The sequence below is a fragment of the Oratosquilla oratoria genome, chromosome 22 (assembly GCF_046742065.1).
Source record: "Oratosquilla oratoria isolate Oo_2021 chromosome 22, ASM4674206v1, whole genome shotgun sequence".
Classification (NCBI taxonomy): Eukaryota; Metazoa; Arthropoda; class Malacostraca; order Stomatopoda; family Squillidae; genus Oratosquilla; species Oratosquilla oratoria.
The window spans coordinates 58,463,910-58,489,813 of record NC_134798.1 but is presented as its reverse complement, the minus strand read 5'-3'; the positions used below and the strand labels follow the sequence as shown (position 1 = coordinate 58,489,813).

The window sequence follows — 25,904 nt, the reverse complement described above, 5'->3', positions numbered from 1 at the left end:
CCATTCCATCCCTACATACACTCCACACCCCTCCACCCTCTCTCTTATCTGTAAATATGATAACTGGAAATCAAGGATGCAGACTAAGTTCAAACAATACATGTATATGAGGCTAGGTATGATTAAAAAGAGTAGGAAACAGGACCAAACAATTCCTGTATACAATTTGGTAAATACACTAACCACCAGATACCTAAACAAGCCAATCAAGAAAAACCACCAAATTCAATACTCCAATAAACAGCCAATATCAACCCCCAGATCAATGCCCCACACCAGACAAGAACCATACTAGCACACCTGCACTCAGGACACCACTGTCATTAAACCAGTACCAACATAGAATAGGCTTGGACACACATCATTCATATATGTTGGGGTTTAAAATCCCTATTTATAAATGATATGTGACTGCTGTTCCCATGAACCCATGCTTTATCACTTCTATGACACTACTTCTTTCTGATCACCCTACAGTGGGGAAAAAAGAAGAAAATAAATTTTACCAGTATGTCCTCATGTGTACAGTAAAAGTGATTAAAAGGGATAGAGCGAGGGAACTAGGGATCCTCCACTCTACTTTCCTTCTATGTATAGTCAAGGCTTGATGTACTGGTGAAAATAATCAGAAGAGTGCTGGTCTTGTATTCAATTTGTTCTAAATTTGAATTCCACTTCTCTCTGATTCCCAGCAGTAACTGTTACCTGTCCCAACAGTCCCCAAAGCACTTAATAGGGCAAAAGTGATGGCTTTGGCCATAGCTATGGTGTGTTTATGAGAAGATGGATGTGTTAGCACTGAGTGAAAACAAGTTGAAAGGGAGGGGTGAAAGTTTGGGAGTATGGTAGGGAAGACAGGAGTGGTATTGCTGGTACGAGTAAGTGATGACATAGGAAAGTGCATGTTGGAGTGAAGGAAGTGTCAAGGATAATGTAGATGAAGGTGAAATTGGAAGAAAAGTGAAAAGGAGATAGAGAATTTTTTAATTAATTTAAATGAGTGTACAGTGCTCCCTCAATATTCATGGATTATCTTTTTTTCTGTTGGCCAATTAAAAAATTAAATTATTTAATTTCAGCCTGTATCTTCTACAAGGTTTCTGCCAACCCAATAAACAATAACATTCACCCACATTGGTTTTTCTTGTTAGCATCCACTATGTCAACTTTTCAATACTAAAATCTTGCTTTTATTAATGACCATAGTTCCAGAGTGCAAGTTATGTTAAACCAACTAAGAAGGCTAGAAAAGTACTCATATCAGAGGTGTCATCAACATGAACCAGTCACAAGACATACACCACTGATCAGTGATTCCACCACAACTCTTGATCAGGTACTCTTGGCTTACACCATGGAAATGGTGTGCCAAACTGGGACAAAATTACAAAAATTAAAGAGTAAAAGGATATCATTGCTGATGTCTATAAGCTTCCATGTTAGATATGCAACAAGTGGATGGTAGGGGGGTCATCATGTCATGAAGCAGTGGGAGAAAACCAGGTTAGGCTGTCAGGTCCAGCTGTGGATGTAGTCTTGCTGTACTGCTTCTGACCTGGGCAGTGGGTAGGGTACAGGAATGACCCTTTATCCACAAGGAGCTAATACAGGACATGAAATGAGTGCTGTATGTGGTGGAGGAAGGGCTGTGTATGCCTTGGTTAGGCCTATCCCTTTACATGGGGGAAAGGGCCTTCTGGTGTATAGATGCACAAATCAGATTGGTGGAAATGGTGACAATTAACCACTTCAGTATGAGTCAAATTCTTGCACACAGCAGTGGCTGCCATATGTACAATGCATCACACTACTCACATTATAAAATAAAGTCACTGCTGTATTAATCATCCTCTTTTACCCTGAGTAATAATAAACACAGAAAATATGATCAAACCAGTTCACATGCTACAGGGGTAACTCGTGTATGGCTACAAAAATTATATATAATCAAGACACCAACACCAGTATTCTCATGAACCCACTCGTCCTTCATGACGCCTACGAAGGCGTCGTCATACCAAAGAGGTTAATATTCATATACAACTGGTTCATCCAAAAGAAGTTCTCATGCAAAAAACAAACATGACTTCCTATCAGCTAATTTACAAAGAATCAGGGTGGCTTCACCACCTCCCAACAATGTCCCTAGGCTTAACTCCCATCTGAGAGTTAATGCCCAGAGTAAAGCACTGATTGCAACTGACACAGTATATTCAGCCAATCAGAGCTATCTCCCACAAACAGTAACCTCATTATTCCCCTACACCACCACTCAGGTCTCCCACAGTAGCGCCTGATGGCAGAGGCAGAAGGTGACCTCTGAAAGCCCTTGTCAAAACCCACACAGCTGGCAACGTAAGCCCAGTGGTCACCCTGAGGTGGGATATGGGAGCAACACAGTTTGCCAATAGTCTACAACTCTGTGCGGCATATACAAACAACAGCATTATTCATTTGCTTTGACAAAGAGAGGACCTAATGGAACGTAGACTATTTTCAATGGTGTGCAAAGGAGAATGTACAATTTTCCTGAAAACTATTCTTTTACCACAATTATGTATTGAGATGTGGATGTGCTGTGGATATACTGTGTTTTGCAATACTGCTTCTCAACCAGGCCATTGGCCAAGATGCAGGGATGACCAATCATCCAGAAGGTGCCAAGATGAGAGGGAGGGAAGAGGGTGGAGGGGAGTGAAGTATGTTAGGGTTGGAATGGATGGGAGTGGCTTTGTTTTTTGGCTACCTTCCTTATAAGGGGGAAAAAGCCTTTAGTATATGTATGTATTGAGATGGGAATTCTGATACAAATCATATCTGGCAGTGTTAGAGAAATGAAACTATTTATATGCTTATTATCCTTATAAACAATCATACTAAACATTCAGGACAACATACACTATTACTTTCCAAATTGAGAGTATTTTCCTGTACTTGTTTGGATCAAATATTGGGGGAGGAGGTCTTCTTTATTATGTTTATGTTGCATAGCATTTGGCATGTGCAGGGATGACCCATTGCCCATGATGAGCTGAGATGGGAGGGGTGCAAAAGGGAGTGAAATGGGTGGGAATATTATGTGCCTCTGACTTAGCTACCTTCCTTGTAAGGTGGAAAAAACTCTTGGTATATAGAGATCGATGGATATTGCAAATAAATATATATTGCAATGTTTAGCTCTGGAAGAACTTGGGTGGAAACTGTCTGAGGATGAGGTCTTTAAAACAAAACCAAAATTACACAAATCATTTAGTTATGTTCTCATTAATTACCAGGAATTGTGATGTACTAAGAAAGAGATGTCCATCTTTCCTATGATGACATGTAGTCAAATGCAGAAAAAAGTTGACCTTTTAACTTTCTCCCCCACTTTTCTAATGTGTCCATTCTACTACTTGCATCATCAAAGCCGTGGACTAGTTTTCTTCTCCTTACCGAAAACTTAATATGCATAATCTTACATAAAATGGCAACAAGGTCAAGCATTTCTATCCAGTTTTACTGTTCACAAATTAGCTATTAATAAGTAACTACTGCCTGTATTAAGGTATGTTTATATCAATCACATAATAATATGGGATTACCTGAAGAACAACATCTTACAGCTTACCTTTATTGGCAGCCTCAGTACTAACTTCAAATACCCATCTATTTTCTTCGCATGCCGACTCTCCCTTGTCCAAATTAGCAAGATTAAATTGACTGTCAATTCTATAGAATCTTCTTGATACACGAGACATGGTTAACAAGATCTAAGGTTCGACTCCAAACAAACTCGCCACTTCGTACAGTAGCCAACAACAGTGATCCACCGTCCGTCGGCCCGTCTTCTGCTACCAAGAGTCCGAGACTTCTCGTTTATGTTGTCAATCATTGATACAACGAGCGCTAGATTTAACTAGAACATCTGTATTTTTCTCATTTAAAAAATAATAACTAACATAGATATAATGTTCAAAATATTATTGTGATATTTCATATTGTGTATAAATGATAAAATTTGAATAATATATTCAGAATAATATTGCAAAATAAAACTACCTATCCAGCAACATTGCGTCCAATGGCTGCCTTATTTGGCAAATGTTCAACCCGATATTTTTTTTCTCCTCAAATGAAGAAAATTTATTAGAGGAAATAGAAAACAAATGGTCAGTCGAAATTGGCATAACACTAAGATTTGCGAGAGTGATCGAGAGACGTAAATAATAATACTTTGTGGCTACTATCATCTTTTGGTGTTTTAAAGTGAGGCATTGAATCACAACGATTAACCTAAGCTTATATGGTCAATAGTAACAATAGCTACTACGAAAAGTTGAGAATGATAGTCTGTTGTGAGATGTTTGTAGTAAGAAGTACTTAAAATTGCATGGAAATTGCAAGATCCTTCTCTTCTACAGAAATGGAAATTGAGCAAATCGAAAGATAAGAACATCCATCTTATAAACTAAAGGTTTCTTTCTCCTTATATGGGAGGTGCCCAACAAAGACATGCATCTACCCCAACTCATCCCACTCCCATCCATCATCCATTTGTTTCCCTTTCACTTTAGCTCCTCGTTGGTAACGGGTCATCCCTGATCTCGCTCACTGCCTGGATCAGAAACAGCACATCCACAAGAACAATCGCTTCATTGACACAGCAACCCCCTTCTTTGATTTGATTTGATTTATTTCTGTAAGATTCTTTTTTACAAGTAATTCAAACCAATTGCCAATACAAATGAATAAATCAACAAATGTAAAAAATATAGACTGAGTCACAGGTAAGAATATAATATATTAAGGATAACTAAAAATACAAATAAGAGGCTTATTTTCATCGAAGTCTCCTTATGCGAAAAGAACTGAAGGAATGAAAACCCAAACTTAGGTATAGAGGTCTTACATGAAGCAGTAGAATTTAGTCTGCCACAAAATAATAATAATAATATTGATGATAATAATAATAATAATAATAATAATAATAATGATAATAATAATAATAATAATAATAATAATAATAATAATAATAATAATAATAATAATAATAATAATGACAATAATAATAATAATAATAATAATAATAATAATAATAATAATAATAATAATAATGATAATAATAATCATAATAATAATAATAATGATAAAAATAATAATAATAGCAATAATAGTAATAATGATAATAATATTATTAATAATAATAATAATAATAATAATAATAATAATAATAATAATAATAATAATAATAATAATAATAATAATAATAATGATAATAATAATAATAATAATAATAATAATAATAATAATAATAATAATAATAATAATAACAATAATACCAGAAAACCAAGATACAGTAATGAACAAATGATTGAGGGTAAGGATGAAAATATCAAACAATACGGAAAAATGTCCTTCGACTTAACGGAGGATGCGCGGAGGGCCAGCTCAGTGGTTAGAGTTCCCGGCAGCCACTACGACGGACTGGGTTCGAATCCCGCCCAGGCCTGAAATAATTTCAGTATCGCTGCGCTGCGAGTCGTTACTCCAACTCTCGTGGGCGGGGAGATGGGGGCGTGTGTGCGTGTAAGGTCACATCATTACCCATAGATCGGTTATATATGAGCTCTGAGCTCTCTTCCGAGAGGGAAATAGCTGTCGATCACGAGTCCAACAGGTGATCTAAGACCATAGTGAATCACACACACACACACACACACACACACACACACACACACACACTTTCAACGAACGGACGGCTTGAAGAACGCTCTGAAGAAAAGTGCAGATTGTGGATACCAACGCAAAGAGAAGTGCCTAGTGTTTTTGCAGGGTGGGGGGGAAATTGCTCGTGGAGTAGTGGGAACGTAGGGAAAGAGGAAAAGGGGAGGGATTACTGAGGGAAATGGAAGGAAATGAGGAGGGAGTAGACTTTGACCAGCCAGACAAGCGGAAGGTAAACAAAAGACTTAGCGAGGATCAAATGTCTAATAAAAATGTAAAGATTAGAAGTATAGAGAGGAGCAATACAGAAGAAAGTGACGAGAATATGTTCCAGGGATTTAAAGAGGGTGGGGGGGACACAACCCCCCCCCGACTGATAAGACTAGAGGAGAGAGTTGATAAGGTGATCGAGGACTTGGAGCGTAAGTTAGGTAACGTAGACACCATTTTTCAAAGAATTGAAAGGTTGGAACAACTAGAGAAGGCTAACAGAAACTTAACTGAAGAAATAGAGGAACTAAAAAGACAGTTAGGAAATGTAAAGGAGGAGAATGAGAAATTGAAGAAGAATAGTAATGAAAACAGAGAGAAACTAGCTACAGAAGCTAAAAATTGGAGAATAACTCAAGAAGGGAATAAGGTTTCATTCACTGACATAGTCAAACAGCAATTGAAAGAACATAATGAAGACTCAGTTATTAAAGTGATGAGACAGAAGGAGAATATAGTAAGAGAATTAGCTGACAAAAAGAAATGTATAATTATATTAGGAATGGAAGAGAAACATAACCCAGATAGAACTGCAAGAATCAAGGAGGAAAATGAAAGAGTAAGCAGTTTATTAAAATTAGTCCAGGAAGATGAACCAGAAATTATAAAGGAAATCGAGGAAAAATTCAGACTCGGAAAATATAGTACAGATAAGACCAGACCAATTAAGATTAAATTCAGGTCACAAACAACAGCAGAGAAAATTCTATCCAAGACAGGGAAACTAGCAACAAATGATCAATATAAAAAGGTATGGATAAAAAGAGAAATGAATAAGGAGGAAAGAGAGGCAGAAAAGCAGAAAAGAATTGAAGCTAAGGCAAAAAACGAGGAAAGAACGGAGTCAGAGAAAGAGAGATTCTATTGGAGAGTAGTGAACATGAAAATAAAGCAGTTCGACATACTAAAGAAAAACAGAAGGGAAACAGAGAACACAATGGAAGTGGCAGAAAACTAAGAGTGTCTTACACAAATATAGATGGATTGATAACAGGATTGAATGAACTGAATGATTATTTGAAAGAAAAAGAACCGGACATAATGGGAATTGTAGAAACAAAATTAAAAGGCCCACTACCACCCAACAGTGTAGGACATGATACATACAATTATTGGATTAGAAACAGAGAGAAAAAACAAGGGGGTGGAGTTATGTTCCTGACTAAGAAGGATATAAACGTGAAAGGTGTCATATATGGAAAGAATACAGTAGAGATGATTATGATAGAAGTGGAAGACCGAGATAAGAAGAGCAGAAAATTTGTGATCAATTATGTGCCTCCGAAAACAGCCTCATGGGAGGAGAGTGAACATAAAAGTATGTTAGAGGACACAAAGATAGCATTAACTAAAATAATGGAAGACGGAGGAAGAATAGTTATGATGGGCGACTTTAATTGCAAAGAAATCTGCTGGGAAGAAATGACAGCAAAGAGTGGTGATGACTCATGGGGAAATGCTCTACTTGAGATGATTACTGACCATTCAATGACACAATGGATACAAGAGAACACTAGGTATAGAAATGAAGAAGAACCATCGAGGCTAGACTTAATAATTACATCTGAACCTAGAATAGTGGACAAGATTGAATATAAAACACCAATAGGTAAAAGTGACCACATATTGATTGAACTGGAACTTAATGAAGAAAAATATATGAAAAGAAATGAACAATATAGAAAAGGAAGAATGATGTATGAAAAAACAAACTTTGATAAAATAAGAGAATTCTTCCAACAAGAAAACTGGGAAGAAATATACAAAGAAGAAACAACAGTGGAAGAGAAATGGAATATTTTGACAAAAATTTACAAAGAAGGAGTGGAAAAGTATGTCCCAAGACAAAAACAAGAAAAAGAATATGTAAAATGCTGGTACAACAAAAGTTGTAGGGAGTTAAAGGACAAAAGAGACAAAGCCTGGAACAGATGGAAAAAAGACAGAAGACCTGAAAAATGGAAAATATATACTGGTTATAGAAATGAATATGTACAAAAGTGCAGAGAGGAAAAAAGAAAATATGAAAAAGATGTTATAGAAAAGTGTAAAGATCAACCAAAACTATTCTACAGATTTGTAAACAATAAACTGAAAAACAAACAAGACTTGGAGAAATTAAGACAAGGAGGAGTTGAATACACTGAGGAAATGGAAATGGCAGAAATTATGAACAAACATTTTAAATCAGTGTTTACAAGGGAAAATATACAACCTGAAGAGATTGAGTGGAAGGAAAAAGTCCCCCCTATGGAAGAAATAGAAGTAACAAAGAATGAAATATTGACACACTTGGGTAATTTTGATGTCAGAAAATCGCATGGGCCAGATGAAATAGCAAACTGGATTCTGAAAGAATGCAGGAATGAACTGGCAGACAAAATACATAGCATAATAAGCAGTTCCTTAAAAGAAGGAAAAGTTCCAGAAGATTGGAAAAAAGCAAATATAGTACCTATATATAAAGGAGGAAATAAAGAAGAACCTACCAACTATAGACCAGTCTCTCTAACAAGTACAATAGCAAAAATATGTGAAAGAATTATCAAAAGTAGATGGGTAAAATACTTGGAAAAAAACAACGTACTAAATCCAAGGCAATTTGGATTCAGACAAGGACGATCATGCGTCACCAATTTAATATGCTTCTATTCAAGGCTAATAGATATAATACAAGAAAGAGATGGATGGGCTGATTGTGCATTTCTAGACCTAAAAAAAGCTTTTGACAAAGTACCACATAAGAAGTTGCTTAAGAAATTAGAATATGAAGGAGGAATACAAGGTAAATTGCTAAATTGGATGGAAGACTTTTTGCAAGAAAGAAAAATGCGAGTAGTGATAAGAGATCAGCACTCAAAATGGAATGAAGTAATAAGCGGTGTCCCGCAGGGAACAGTTCTGGCTCCAATAATGTTTGCTATATATATTAATGATATGGATGAAGGAATTGAAAGCTATATGAGCTTCTTTGCAGATGATGCAAAATTACTGAAAAGAGTGAAAACTGAAGAAGATTGTGAATCACTACAGAGAGATCTAAATAAAGTACAAGAATGGAGTAGGAAGTGGGAGATGGAGTTCAATACAAAAAAGTGTAGTATAATGGAATTTGGAAAAAGCAAAAACAGAATAACAGGATCATATAATTTGGGAAAAGAAGGAATAAAAAAAGTAGAAAATGAGAAGGACCTGGGAGTCATTGTTATGAATAATATGTCACCTGAGAAACATATAAATAAGATTTTTGGAGAAACTTATAATTTAATAAGAACAATCAAAGTGGCATTTACATACCTGGATGAAGAAATGGTGAGGAAAATCCTAATCACCCTGATAAGACCAAGATTGGAATATGCAGCAACGATATGGTCACCAAGTACAAAAAAATGTATAAAAAAACTTGAAAGAATACAAAGAGCAATTACAAAACTGGCACCAACACTCTCAAAACTATCATATGAAGAGAGACTACAAAAACTTAAACTACAGACACTAGAGCAAAGAAGAGAGAGAGGAGATTTGATAGCTATTTACAGAATCATGAAAGGCATAGAAATTACTGATAGAGAGAATCTGATAAAATGGGATGACAGAAATACAAGAGGACACGGAAAGAAAATAAAAAAAGACAGCTATAGAAGAGATTTGAAAAAGAACAGCTTTCCTCACAGAGCAATAGACAGTTGGAACAAGTTAGATGAGAAAGTGGTGTGTGCAAAAACAATACATGAATTTAAAAATAGTTTAGATAAAATGAGATATGAAGACGGGACCCCACGAGCATAGCTCCCCTTCCCGTAAAATACAACTAGGTAAATACAACTAGGTAAATACACACACACACACATATACACACACACTGAATGGTCCCCAGTGCAGATATTATTATTTTTTTCAACCACATAAATTTTCACTTTAATTCCATGTCATCACAGTCAAGACTGACAATGCGCTCGACGGAGACATATGCAAAAACTGATACGTAGTGAAGCCAAAGACTCGAACTCAGCTCAGACGAACCAAGTGAACAGTGACTCTAACCATTGCGCCATCAAGAGAAATATAAGTTTCTTATATTTGTATGTTTGAGTTACATAATTGTGCTCAACTAATATCTCTCTTGATGGCGCATTGGTTAGAGTCTCTGTTCACTTGGTACGTCTGAGCTGAGTTCGAGTCCGTGGCTTCACTACGTATCAGTTTCTGCATATGTCTCCGTCGAGCGCATTGTCAGTCTCGATCGTGATGACATGGAATTAAGGTGAAAAGTTATGTGGTTGAAAAATATTAATATCTGCACTGGGGACCATTCAGTGTGTGTGTGTATAACACTTACCTACGCGTACATACTACCATTGCACTATCATAGCGGGGATGGGTTGAGCATAAGATTCGTGTATATGTATGTAACTCGAGCATACAAATATGAGAAACTTATATCTCTCTTGATGGTGAAGTGGTTAGAGTCACTGTTCAATTGGTACGTCTGAGCTGAGTTCGAGCCCTTGGCTTCACTACGTATCAGTTTCTGCATATGTCTCCGTCGAGTATATTGTCAGTCTCGATCGTGATGACATGGAATTAAAGTGAAAAGTTATGTGGTTGAAAAAGATTGACACACACACACACACACACACACACACATATATATATATATGTGTGTGTGTGTGTGTGTGTGTGTGTGTGTGTGTGTGTGTGTGTGTGTGTGTGTGTGTGTGTTCATGTACAGCACCAGCATCTGTCCCAGTGATGGCTCAACCAGAGCCTCGTCTTGACCACGTGATGATGAATACTGGATTCATTGAGGAACGCATACCCTCTGTCTTCGTAAGTCAACAGAGTAAGAACATTTTGCGTCCAACTTCCCACGCATCGCACTTGACCTCACGCCAATTAGGATCAAGGGTCATGACCTGCCCGTGTATATAGAGACCAGACGAACGCCGAAGATTCAGATTGCTTCGGAGCATCTCACAGTGAGCCTGGCTCGCTGCCTCCTAGCTTTCTTACCTCCTCCTCCACTTCCACCGTAAGCAGATTGCCTCTGGGTATCACACAGTGAGCCTGGCTCGCTGCCTCCTAGCCCTCTTACCTCCTCCCCCACCTCCACCGTAAGCAGATCGATTCAAAGCATCACACAGTGAGCCTGGCTCGCTGTCTCCTTGCTTTCTCACCTCCTCCCCCCTCCCCCGGAAGCAGACCAAGTTGGGACATGACTTGATACACAGAGTCGTCACCTCCCTCACCGTCTCTCCCCAATTTTTTTTTTCTCGCACTTGAAGTGAGCTATCATTATTTGGTACCCAACATTCATTTCTAAATAAAAAAAATTATTCTCATCAGAGTTTGCCTTCAAACGAGGCTAACATTTGGTTTCCCAACGTGGGGTAAGGCTACCAGCCTAACACATGCACACATTATATATATATATATATATGTGTGTGTGTGTGTGTGTGTGTGTGTGTGTGTGTTTGTGTGTGTGTGTGTGTGTATGTGTGTGGGTATAGGTAAAAGTAAGGTGATGAGATGTACAATGGGAGAGGATAGCATAGCAGCTTGGAAGTGAGTAATAAGGGAGAGAGGCTGGAGGAAGTGGATAGCTTTAGATACTTGGATGCGAACATAGAGGGAAAGGGAGGAGTGGAGGTGAAGGTAGAATGTAGATTGAGAGAAGCAAGTAAATGGGTTCGGGGATTAAAAAGTGTAATGAGAAATATACATTTGGGAATGGATGCTAAGAGGAGATTGTGTGAAGGGGTGATTGAGCCGACAGTACTATATGGGACAGGAACTTGGAACATAAAAGAGAAAGAGTTTAAACGTGTTTGAGATGAAATGCCTGAGAGGTATGGTAGAGGAGAAACGATGAGGTGAGGATGAAAGTGGGGGGGGAAAGGAAGTTGGGAGATAGGGTTGATGAAAGAGTATTGGGATAGTTTGGACACATGGAAAAAATGAATGAGGAAAGATTAGTAAAAGAGGTGTGGAAGTGAAGATGTGTAGTTCTAATTACTGGGAGAAACAAAGTCTTAGCGGTGTCTTTCCTTTACTGATTCCAGTATTCTTTCTGGTCTCTACATACAATGCAATCTCCGATGTAACCTCAGGGGGTTGCCAGATTTTTACATACATATGTACTAATTTAAAGTGGTGCCATGTGGTGATCGGTACATAAAAAGAAAGGGCTTTGGTTGAGCAACAATGATAGGCGCCGGACAGTCGCCCTTCTCATTGTAGTCGAGTAGCGTGTCAGAGCGTTTCACCGAAATGCTAGCGAGGCCTTTTGTTCAAGCGCTAGCGTTTTCTATTGTTCCAGCAGGTGTTGCCTGGAAGCCTGGTCTTCGGGTCACTAGGAACAATTGAATGTACCTTGGGAGTATCCGAGACAATGAAGAATATCTTGAGAGTTGCTTTGAAGACGCTGGAGATCTGTTTGCAGTGGTGGAAGGAGTGAGCATGAAGTTGCGACCATGGATGAGGTGGATGGATGGGAGTTAGAGGGGCATTGGGAAAGAGGAAGGAAGGGAGAAGACAGAAGATATGGGTGAGTGAAGAATGGCTGTGTATGGATGATGCTGTGATGCATGGAAGGGAGTGGGTGGAGGAGGGGGAGGGAGTATATTTGAACGATATTTTGGCGTAGCCCGAAGGGATTTCTCCCCGTTTTCTCTTTTTCTGCATGAAGGGACGGAGAGGGGGTCATTGATTAAATGAAGCGGCCTTGGTGTAGATGTGATGTGTCTTGCTGCATTGCTTCTGACCCAGGGCAGTGGGCGAGATGCAGGGATGACCCGTCATCCAGGAGGAGCCAAGAAAAGAGGGAGGATGGTGAGTGGGAGTGGAGTATGTGGGGATGAAATGGATGAGAATGGATTTATGCCTTTGGCTTTGGCTACTTCCCTTGTAAGGGAGAAAAAGCCCTTGGTATATGTATGCATGCATATATATATACATACATACACACACACACATATATATATATATACATCTACACTGAATGGTTTAAGTCACTGTAACTTTGTTACGGGTTAGCTGGGTTCGAATCCTCGGCTCGTCCACGTTTCAATTTCCAACAAAATGTCTCCATCGAGCGATTCTTCAGTCTCGATTGCGATGGCATGGAATTAAAAGTTGTTTGTGGTTGAATAAAGATATAAAGACATATATATATATATATATATATATATCAGCGGTGGACCACCACGACTGTGAGGAAGGACCTCAGGACATAGAAAATAAACTAGTATATATATATATCACAGAGATCCAAGCTCAACACATAGCCAGAGGTGAAGCTGGTACGATTCCTTGATGGGCTTTTGTCTTTGCCCATATCTGAATAGAATCGCCGTTGACAATCTTTGTCAACCCGAATAATGTCCGACAGCAACCCCGGGATTCGAACCGGGGCCTTGCATGACACTGGGTCAGAGTTTTACCGACTGAGCTAATAGAGCTATAAAACCTTCTATCTTGGAAGTTTATCTAACTCCCAAAGAATCTAAGTAGACTACTAAATGCCGTCCTTACTTAATTTTCACAGAAACCCAAGGTCAACACATATCCATTGATGTGAAGCTGATACGAGTCCTTGATGGGCACTGGACTCCATTGTGAAATCAAGTCCAGACACTTGTTGCTTTTCTCTGAGGAGGAAGAGGTATACAACCTTGCAACTTTCACAAAGATACCATCCATGTATCTGGCGTAAATTGGTTGTTTGTTGATGAGGCGGAAAACTTCCCTTTCTACCATACCAATGAAAAACTTAGCTAGAAGGACCCTGAGAGGGAAGCCCATTGTTACTCCATCTATCTGCCGGAACTTCCCTCCACGGGGGCAGAGAAAAGGTGCTTCTTTCGTCCACATCTCCAATAAGTTCTTGAAAGCCGTTTTCGGGATGTCTAGCTTGGGGGAGGGGGACCTTCTGAAGGGAAAATCTAATTAAGAATAAAGTTGATAGTTCGATCAGCATCGATGTTTGTGAAGAGACTCTACATCCAAGGAAGAGATCACACCCTCGGCATTAGAATTGTTGAGGAGGTGGAGGGAATCTGAAGAAGAGTTGTAATTCCTTGGGACGAAAGTTGAAAGCCACTCATTTCATTTCTTGGTGATCTGGTAAGTAGGCGTGGGAATCTGGATAATCACAGAACTGAGTGGATAATTATTCTTGTGCGTTTTTACGTTCCCGTAACAATACCCAAGGCAGAAATCACCTTACCAGTTTAGGTAGTTTCAACCCACCAACCTTAGCGTTCACTGTCTCGATGATCTTGTTGGACCTTCTTTTAATTCCTTCCCTTGGGTTCTTTGATATTTCGATGAATTTGGCGTCGCCCAAGACAAGCACATAAGCAGAATCCCCAATGTTTCTAGACAGATACAAATCATCACTATATTAGGAGGATCATCATTTGAGAGGCGACCCAGTTGGCTGTAGTAACCTACTTATTTCATGTCAACATATCTCTCCAGTGGCACGCCATGATCCTCTGCAGACTTCCTGCCAATGGATTCAAATACAATTTTCAGCCTTTGATAAAGGTTCAGAAATCACAAGGCCTTTAAGAATGCAGTCTTTAATCCTTCTACAGGGGCACTGTTCCTGCAGGCTCAAATTCTCTGATCAAGACTGTTCATAATTCCCTGTGCCTTTTTTACTTGTCTAATGACTTGTACATTATCATATTTTTATTTATTCATTTATTTATCGTTATTATAATTTTTTTCGCATCCGACCTTGATATAGACCAAAAAGTCTCCTGTCGGTATGCTCCGCCTTTGTAACCACTGGATATATGGATCTCATTACTATGAAAGAAGAATAACCTGAAGAACATCCAAAATATTCTAAAGAAACTTTACATCCTGTTGGCTTAATCTACTCATCCAGTGATTTATGAAGAAAGACTAATAATCCATATGTTCTACAAGGAGAGCAGTGCCATCACAAATTCCAGGTCTGTGATCTTGGCATTTATATTGGAACTACATCCACTGAAATCTATAGTTCTACTATCACCAGACCACAGAAATAATACAAGGTGAAGGGCTAACGTCAGGAGACGCGTGGCTGCGGCCGAAGCCGTCACCTTTGCCCTGTGTGCTTGGACTGCTGGGGCAGGTACCAGTCACTACTGGTAATCGGAGAGGAGTGCGGGATTCGAACCCACAAATAAGCAAATGTGAGACTAGCACGCTTCCGAATATGCTACCAGTACACACAGAAATATCACAGTAATTCTTTATTTCAAATATTCATTTCTATTACTTATTAATTTTCTGTATAATTTGAAAGGAATATAAAACTCCAGGGTGCCAGTCCTATAGCTTTATTAAACTTTTAGGTTGGATACACATGTTTTAGCATATGTGAATTACAATAACATTCAAGTGAAATTTGGAGTATAGCTTCACTTGTATTCAACAGTTCTCTGTTACTGACTCATCCTTAATTCCTTCACTACGATGATCCTCTTTATATATTTTGTTTTTGTGATGTCAAGCAATCTTATTTAGCTAAGAACAAGACGTCATACTGAAGGAACTAAGGCTTTCTAAGTTAACTTCTTAGCTATGACAGTGCTCTTTACATATTTTATTGTCTGGAGCCAGACATTTTTATTTGGCTAAGGTAAGACCTAATTAAAGTATCTGCTTGTGTTGGTCCTGCAAGATGTACAGTGAAGCAGACCATTTTCAAAATCCCGCCAACCGTCTCATCACTTCCATCAGGAGATGCACCCGTGAGAGGCTAGCAATCGGACTGAGCCAAAGATTTCTATTTATCGACTTGAACTGCATTTCTTAAAAATGTTCTCTTATAGAAAGCTGGTAACTGACGACAGCTTCCCTGCTCTTACCAATTTAATCTTGTGACAGAAACAGTTCCACATTTATGGAACACTGGCAAGTAAAAAATTTCTTCCCTGTGGGGACAAGAAAAATTAATCAGTTGAAACCTTACGATGAAGTAACCATTTTCCCGCATGCTGGCTACATGTAGGGATTTGAAGGCCTATTTCATATTACCTTTATAACCCCTTATGAAACTAAGGAATTCCTTGTTTTTTGCTTGTGCTTGTGTGCCTTGTCTTAATACCTTTATATTTTCTTGAAAGCTGAGTAATTAGTATTGCCAATCAGGGAATTGGAGTTTGAGTTCCACTAGACCGATGTTTAAGATGTGCAACTGTAAATTCACCGCCCAACCATTCTGCACTAAATTACTTTAATAGTCACTTGTTTATCACTATTTTTTTTTTTTGTCGCAAACACTATCATTCAACTCTGGTTCATTTTTTCTAACAATGAGTGAAGATGATTTTAATTATTTGCCATTATTGGATTATAGTTGGCACCTATGACAGGTACTTGCTAGGAATGCTACTGCAAGATGACGAATAGTATCCCATTCTCGAAACCTATCAACAACCTCACATGATCAGGAGGTGCAGCTACAAGGGGACAAAGATATCTAACAACTTCAGCTTCTTACACACTTTCACATAAAGAGAACCAACAACTGGCGACTGCATGCTCTCCTCCTAATTCTTTCTGCCGGTGACACAGAAACATTCCTACACAAATACAACAGACTTTTTGCCCAAGAGAGATTACTGGGAAGCTTCAAGGACCCTTGATAACCGCTGTTTGGATACGGATTTCCAGTCGGTGAAACTTCAGGCAATAACCGTAATTATTATAATTATCGTTATTGTTATTATTATTATTATTATTATTATTATTATCATTATTATTATAATTTTATTGATATCATTATTGCTATTATCATTAAACGGATATTTGAGATCTTATCTGGAATTTCTGCTTAGAAGCTTTTAAATTCTTTTATTGCCTTTTCCACATCTTTGTTTGAGAACGAGAGGGAGTAGAGATGATTTTTGTGTTTTATTGTTTCTTTATTTCTATTTATTCTATAATTTCTGGAGTTGTGGGTTTGAATTTTGTTTCTAAGGAATGTTTGTTAATATTTCATTGTTGTTTGGGTGACGATTTTTCCCAGTAGGTTGCTTAGACTGTTTCATGGGTAGGGGTGGATTCTTGATATATATATATATATATATATATATATATATATATATATATATATATATATATATATATATATATATATATATATATATGGCGTTTTGTCTCGTAGTTGGACGAGTGGCGTTTTGTCTCGTATTGGCGTGATCGCGATTTCGGGTTCAAGACCCTTCTTCAGTAGCTATAGGGATAAGAATTAATCCGAAGATTCTAGTAATGATCTAAGTTTTATACTAGAGTTCCTATACTTGCTAATCACTGGGGGAGGTCATCTGGTATTACGGGCAGGGACGAAATGTCACGTGCGCTAGGGAGCCTCCGGGTTTGTGTTGTGGCGGAATGTGCCGTTTTGTCTCGTAGTTGGACGAGTGGCGTTTTGTCTCGTATTGGCGTGATCGCGATTTCGGGTTCAAGACCCTTCTTCAGTAGCTATAGGGATAAGAATTAATCCGAAGATTCTAGTAAAGATCTAAGTTTTATACTAGAGTTACTATACTAGTAACTCTAGTATAAAACTTAGATCTTTACTAGAATCTTCGGATTAAAGATCTAAGTTTTATACTAGAGTTACTATACTAGTAACTAGTATAAAACTTAGATCTTTACTAGAATCTTCGGATTAATTCTTATCCCTATAGCTACTGAAGAAGTGTCTTGAACCCGAAATCGCGATCTAGCTAATATATATATATATATATATATATATATATATATATATATATATATATATATATATATATATATATATATATATATATATATATGGTTTAAGTCACTACAGCACTTGTTACGCGCTAACCAGGTTCGAGTTCTTGGTCGTACCACGTTTCAATTTCTGCATGTTGCCTCCATCGGGACACCCGATATTGATGGCTTAGAATCATTGTCGCTGATAATGTATCGCTATTCACTGAGACCCATTCAGTGTTGTACAAATATATACATACATATATATATATATATATATATATATATATATATATATATATATATATATATATATATATATATATATATATAATAGTTCTCTCCATTGTCTGTTATTTACTTTGAATCTATTGTACTTGTGTATTTTCCTCAGGTTCCTCTTTCGTTATTTACAGTTTTGCATTTTTTTTAGTTGCTCTAACAGTTTGTTTTCTTGTTCTGTGTTTTTTTCCTTTGATTTATTGGTTGATTTATCTATTTATTCATTTATATATTTATCTAATAAACTATTTATTTGTTATTTGCTTATCTATTTATCTATTTATTAATTCGTTCATTGAGGGTGGCTATCTTTTGGAATATATATCAGTGGCATCTTGAATGGTCACTTATCTCTTCCTCTGCTCTGTCGATGTATAGAAAATAGTCTACGGCAAAGATATAAATTTTCTTTTCCATTTTCCCTGTGTATTTCTCCCGGTTTGCTATTTTTTCATTAAAGTAAATTTAATTTTTATCGTAGCTCTTTGTTATCTTTATTGGGGATTGAAGGGAGGTAATTCAAGGTTATTTGTGTTTGGGGAGTAGGTGAGCACATTGTTATGTCGAGATAAGTTACATGATGTAAGGAGGTTGTCTAGTTGGGTTGTTGCTGGAGTTTGATATGTTTAGATTGGGGAGTTATCTCTGGGACCGACCCAGAGACGGAAGCGAGGCTTTCCATCGGTACTCGACCCGAACCCAGACGGTGGAGCATCCTCTTGCAGAGACGACACGGTAGCTCCATTATTTGTAAATATATGTTTATATATGTATACATGTACATATATATATATGTGTGTTTGTATATATAATAAAATCCGTCAGTCGCGAAGCCTCGATTCCAGGCCGCCTTGATCGTGAGTCTCATTAGTTATCGTCCTGCCACGCGGCACGTCGACAATTATTAAACCAGATATGAAATATTGGATCCTGGGTTGGGGAAGGACTGAAATCTACAGCCCAATTACCTACTTTATACAGTTCCCAACGTCACCAGAACGTATAGCAGCATTTGAATGGGGCTTTCATTTGCTTATCCATTGTAAACATTATGGAACAAATCACTATAGTTGCAGCGATGTATAATAATAAAATTCGATAATAGCAAAGCGTCGATTCCTGGTCCCTTGGATTGTAGATTTCAATCGTTCACTGCCCAGGATATAAGACTTTATATCGTGTTACAGTTTGATTAGATATGTTAATATATCTATCAGCTTGGATATGGTAGATAGTACTGAGGGTCTGTAGGATGTTGGGTTTTCTATTAATTTATTTTGATGTGAAGGGGACTTTGAGCAAGAGGGGAATGTCTGTTGAGCAGGGAAGGGAGAAGGGAGTGGGCAGGTGTGAGTGGAAAATGGTTGAGTATGGATGATATTTTGACGTAGCCTGGAGGGATTTCTCCCTGCCTTCTCTATTTTCCTCATGAGAGGACAAGGAGGAAGGGGCACTGTGTAAATGAAGTGGCCCTGCTGTGGATGCACTGTGGCTTGGTGCATTGCTTTTAAACCAGGCAGTGGGCAAGAAACAGGGATTAGCCTTCATCCAAGAGAAGCTAGGATGATTACATTAGGTGGGAGTGGGTATGTGCCTTGGTTAGCTACCTCCCATATATGGGGGAAAAGGCCCTTGTATATAGGTAGATAGATAATTTGGATTTAATATAGGTAAGGTATGGGTTCTTTCCTAGATTTCTTTTGTTTTTATTGCACAACCACTCCTGGTTGAAAGTATCAGTCAAGGCTTTTATGGCTTTGGGTCTTGGCTGTACTGCATCTACTGTATGCTTTCCACACTTTTTACTTGTCCTTCTCTCATTTTTTTTCCATTTATCTAAACTATCATGATATTCTTTGGTCAATCCTCTCTGCCAACTTGCTAGACTGGGATTGGGAGTTGGTGAGAGTGGAGGGAAGTGGAGAGCTAGTCAGTTGTTGCAGATGACACTGTGCTTGTAGCTGAGTTGAAGGATATTTTGAAATAGTTACTAGCAGAGTTTGGGAGGTTATGTGAACTGAGGAATCTGATAGTAGAGGTGGGTGAAAATAAGATGATGAGATGCACAAGGAATGATTATGCTGCTGGGTTGGAGTTGAGTTTAAAGAGTGATAGGAAGTGGAAAGCTTTAAGAATCTGTGGTCACATGTAGCAGAGAATAGAATAGTTGGGTGGAAATTAATCATATTGTAAGGAAAGCACATTTTTTTTATGGAAATGTAGATTCTCATAAGAAATTCTATAGGTATCTGAGGATGAACACAAAAAGAAGGCTATATGAGGGAGTGATTGTGTCCACAGCATTATTTGGAGCAGAGACTTGCAAGTGGAAGGAGACAGAAAGGAAGAGAATAAACATATTTGAGATGAAGTGTTTAAGAAGTATGGTAAGGATGATGAGGATGGACAGAGTGAGAAATGTAAAAGTGAGGAAGAAAGCAGGGATGGAAAGTTGGTAGACTGGGTAGATTAAAGAGTGCTGAGAGACTTTGGTCATATGGAGAGAATTGGCAAAGAAAAACTAGCAAAAGGAGTGTGAAAAACAAATCATTGGAGAGAATTTTATAGGAAGGCCAAAAATAAGGTTGATGGAACTGGTGATGGCAGCACCAATTAAAAGGGGAATGTCTGTTGAGAAAGAAAAAGAGTGTGTGAAAGATAGAAATGAATGAGAAAAGGTTGAAAATGGAGGAGGAAGTTTTGGAGCCCAAAGGTATTTTTTCTTGCCTGATCTGCTAAGTTCTTGAGTGGATGAGGGCAGGTGGGGGCGGGGGAAGGCACCAGGTAATGTCTTGTTGCATTGCCTCTGACTTGAGCAATGCGTCAGGATTAAGGGATGACATTTCATCACTGCGTGTATGTGATACATCAACTTCTTCTGGGTATCGTCACTGCTTAAGTGGCATACCATGGGCACCATCTTCTGCATTCATGTATGAACAGTTCTGGACCACAGACAAGGCTGAGGGTCGAGCAGGTACTAGCCCGACAAACCACAAAAAAGTGAAAAGCTCATCCACAAGGAGCTAAGATGGAAATGGCAATGAACGCATTTTTGGATGAGTGTGGGGTGGATGAAAGTTAAGTGTAAGTTTACATGCTTTGAATAAGTTGGCCCTTTATAAAAGGGAGAAGGCCTTTATGGTATTAATATATATATATATATATATATACAGTAAGCCCTCCATATATTGCACCCCTCTAAAGCGAATTTTGGATGTAACGAATGTCTCGTAGATGTCTGAACATTTCTGGGATATAATGGATGATGTCCATTACATCAGAGGAAGTCGGTAAGCCTGCCAAACATATGGCCACTGCACATATAGTACTACAATACTGTGTACAATGTACAGTAACAGTAATTAATAACTTTATCATGTATATTATTTAGTGAGAGTACAGCACTACATGTATATTTTATGTATACTGTAGGTAAAATATAGATACTACTTGTTGTTTTATGTTCTTTCGTTCACACCAGATTTACCAAATAAACCCCAAAATATAACAAACTTTGTTCATCATAGACAAAAGAGCATTTGTCTGTAAGATCCTCTGTCATAACAAATCTTTTGATATAACATATGATCCTTCCCCAATGAGTTTGTTATATCAAGGTTCTACTATGTATATATATACAGACACACACAGGCACACTCTAAAAGCCTTTTCCCCTTTACAAGGGGGTGTCTCAATCAAATACCATATATATATATATATATATATATATATATATATATATATATATATATATATATATATATATATATATATATATATATATACGGTATATACAGGCACACACATACACATTATGAAAGCCTTCCTCCTTTACAAGGAGGGTGGCTAAATCAAATGGTATATACTGTACATATGTATATAAGTTTGATGTTTGTTATTATGTGATTAGTGGTACCTAAATTGTCCCTATCCTATACTTTGGTAAATTATAAATTTTCTAGTCATTTACAACTATGCCAGAATTCCTTTGACTGGCACAGTGCCACTGTAAGTGGACAGTAGTGAAAGGATCGTTTCTGAACAAAGTAGAGTATTCATGTGGTAACAACACGCCATGATCACCATTAGCATAGATGTGTGAGAAACGATATTTGAAAAGGAAAATGCTGTTAGAGAATGGAGTCAGAAATTAAATATACAGTGTATATGCAAATGTCCGTTTTTAATTCTATAATTTAGTAAGTCTTTTACAGATTTGAGGAGGGTAGGAGCAAAGATTGCTCGCAGGATCAAGACAACCCAAAAATGTCACTGGCCTGGTGACCTCATGTGTGCAGTGTTTATAATTAATTACATAAGTAATTACTCATACTTGAATTCTTAATTGCAGTTTTTATTCTAAAGAAATAAAATTATCTTTCAACAGTATTATGGTTAAGATAACTTGACAGTTCTTGGATAATACCCTAAGTCAGTCCATTATTTAGTTTTCCAACACTTCTTAGAATTTATATAATCATTAACTTTTCAAATACTTTGTTGTATTCCTTCACCTCATAAACAGTAATCTTATTTCCTTGAGTGGCATTCTCTCAGTTTCCCTTTGTTGCATACATGTCCTGTAGTCCACCATTTTTTTTACTTGACAACTTGGACAAGTACCTATCGTGTACAGTTAATTTTCCAGTGGATGTGCAGCAATGTTTGATTTATCTATATGGCCTAATATCATCAGTATGGGAACATTTTGTAATCTTTTGCACCCAGTTCAATAACTATGGAGGGAGGTTTGAATAAATAAAAGTAAGTTGATGGTCTACCATTTATTAAGCACTAGGTACGATGTGGAAGGTATTGCGAATGCTGGAACCCATACTACAAATCCCTCTGCAAAAATAGACATTCAATCAAGGGCACAGCGAAATACTCGTTCAATAAAAGTCACAGCAAAATCAAGGGGCACTCTTAGAAGGGAGCCAAAGTTACATCACCCTGTTACAGCTTTTGACTGATTCAAGACGTATTGTCCTGAGAACCAGAGCTGTTATCTTCCCTGTGTCACACCTTCCTTATCCACAAAATGAAGTCACTGACTAGAATTTACTATACAAATAAGTAGGGAAACCAAAGCTTGTCTTCCTTTTTCATTACAGTAATGATTACCACAGTGCAGTAAAAAGAAGGACTGTATGATTTGTGTGGTTTTGCTGCTGACTTGGGTGCACATTGGGCTAGGTGCTGGACGCATGCGTGCCCTCAAGCAAATGTGGCAGCCCTGTCTTTTTATTATTATTATTTTTATATATTTTTTCATTCCATCCTCCTCTCCCATAGGTTAGGTGCCAAATCAGTCAAACCCAACCTTCTCAGTAGTACTAACAAGTTGCATATAAATGGGGAATGTACCATGAAGGAGCTAAGGGAGGCAGGCAGGAACTGCAGAACTTGACAGCCCCAGCTGGGCTTGCCAGGCCACTGGTGTTGCCATCCCTTTCTACTGGAACAACCCGCACCAAAACCACTTAGAACTATGTTATTACTTAGGCAAAGGGAACTTGCTGCACTTTTTTCCAAACTGGATGCTGGGAACTTATTCAAAAGAAATTTATGAAGAATGTAGTATGTGTTGCCATGATTGAACAGACTACAAACAGCATTGGAGAAAAGGCAGTTTTGAAAATACCTGTTTGTAGTCTGTGCATCCAGGACATATCCTTAAAAATTAAACAAGATCACAGAAGCTTACTCTAAAGGCCAATACGTCTTTCAGATGAGTGACACCATGATCGCCACCCCCATCAGACAGGGAAAGACATTGGCTGCGTCTGAAGCACCACATGATGACACCACTCTTTGAACCACATACCAAAAGGTTACATGCGTAATGAGCCGACATGATGCTTCCTGTTCCTTTTTACCAACCACAAGCCATCTTTACTGCATATCAATCTACATTAGTTATATGTGATTGGATTACAAAGCAAAGGCCAGGAAAAAATCACATCAAAGGTTCCAGTGGACAAAGAGAGCAACATCAGAAGATTTCCATTCACAGTCCAGGCAGACAAACAGGATCATAAGAACTGCAAAAACACTTTCCTGCTTTATAAACAATCACACAAAATAAGAAACACTCCACATTAGCAATGAGCAAAATTAAGAAAGAACAAGATCATGTAAAAAATAAAAGAAAATACAAGTACAAGAAGTGTGTGTGTATGTTTGATGTATGAACTACTACTTTGGCTAGTATCATTAGTATTAATTAACACCACTTCAACTTGCTTCCTAACCACCATGGCATCACACATTTTACCCCACATAGCCATGCATGCCTTCAACGATACTTAAAATCTCAGACTGAATGCGTATTGATGTAATCACACAGTTACTTAGCAATTTACTGGAAGATTATAGTTGAATGTTACATCACAATGCAATTCAGCATGATATCAGTTTTACTTACTCACAAGGTTGTCATTTAGAGGAATTTCAACCAAGTGTAGGGATATTAGATAGTTCTGAGGGGATGGGAAATGTTTCACTTTATCTCAAAAGTTGGATAGCTATCTAATTCTGTTTTTACATGTGATAATATGACACTGATAAACTTCTTATCACACCACCAATCATGATACTAAACATCAACTGAGTACAGTACGTACTGTGGTACTCTTGATGGTAACTTGAGTTTATATGAGACTGTGGTGGTTATGGAAGCTTTAGTTATAGCAGCTGTGGCTTATCATTGTTCCAGATTACTTAGTTCTGTGATCACTGCAAGGGCATTTAGTGGAGGAGTGTGGAGGTTCATGTTGAGTCTTATCACTTAATTTTGCCATTTAAGTGTTAGAGTTGCTTCTTGCTCCTTGAGTCTTTTAATGGGACTGGTTTACCTGGATAGTGGTTGGGTCGCCATTTACATAAGTTTTAGCTTTTCCATTTGGCTAATAATATAGTAGGAAGCAAGCTATTTCCATTTGTTTCCAGTTTTCAGCATGGGTTGTAGTTGTTCACAGACTTGGAATATTGTAGTGGAGTCATAATTTTTTAACCTACTGTTGGTACCACTGCTTTCACAGATGTTTGAGTTGGTTATCATCATTTAACCAGAGGCATTAGTTTCATTTTTCTCATTGGCCATAAGACGCTCCTTGTTGGCACGTACAAGCTCTGCACGTCGGTCCTGCCAATACAAAACATCAGTATTAATTTACGTTTTGTAAAATAACACATTAAAGAAATATAAGGACATAGTTATGAAAAAGATAAATTTCACATGTGTATTAAGTATATGTTGTAAAGAAACAAGGGTTTAGAATGCAATGCTTACAGGTGTGTGGACAAATTATACTTAACACAAGTCTAATAAAATGAAAATAATCATCATCAATTGGGAGCCTATTTTGGGGGTCATGTTGTTTCACTCACACGCCATCACGAAAATCCTCAGTTTCTCCGAGAAAGCTCCCATGTAGCCACCATTCCCATCCCAAACAACTCTCGGCAGTTTCGCAACTTGCCCTAGGCTCTAAGTTCTGTGGCCCATCACCTTCCCTATCAAGGGTTGTCTCTTGTGAAGACAACCCTGTGAATGAGATTAACATCAAGGATATGTGCTACATGCCCATATAGCCATAACTGAGATTTACAAGTCAGTATTTATTGTATATGTCTCACAGCTGTACAACAAAACAGAGCACGGATTGACATCTTGATGATTTGGATCTTAGTCCTGCAGCATAGATATTGACAATACCATATACTCTGGCTGAGTGAGTCCATAACACTGGGCAATACCAATCCTTCGAAGGACTTCCTGATATGACCCACAACACTAAAGGTACAAAGTAATGTGAAGATTTCCAAGAATTCGGAATCCTTGACACATGCATGAACGGACTAAACTGTGTCATACAGTAAGCCCTAAAATGGCT

At 37.9% G+C, this 25,904-nt stretch overlaps 2 protein-coding genes across 2 annotated transcripts in view; both read right to left on the bottom strand.

Moving 5' to 3' along the window:
• Nucleotides 1-3,837, bottom strand: part of Glys (glycogen [starch] synthase) — a 28,831-nt gene extending 24,994 nt beyond the window's left edge. The window contains exon 1 of the mRNA XM_076206137.1: nucleotides 3,611-3,837. Within this exon, the coding sequence (XP_076062252.1) occupies nucleotides 3,611-3,740 (130 nt within the window). The 5' untranslated portion in view covers nucleotides 3,741-3,837. The remainder of the gene's footprint in view (nucleotides 1-3,610) is intronic.
• Nucleotides 3,838-22,775: 18,938 nt separating this feature from the next.
• Nucleotides 22,776-25,904, bottom strand: part of stai (stathmin) — a 53,348-nt gene continuing 50,219 nt past the window's right edge. The window contains exon 7 of the mRNA XM_076206136.1: nucleotides 22,776-25,153. Coding sequence (XP_076062251.1) covers nucleotides 25,073-25,153 — 81 coding nt within the window. The 3' untranslated portion in view covers nucleotides 22,776-25,072. The remainder of the gene's footprint in view (nucleotides 25,154-25,904) is intronic.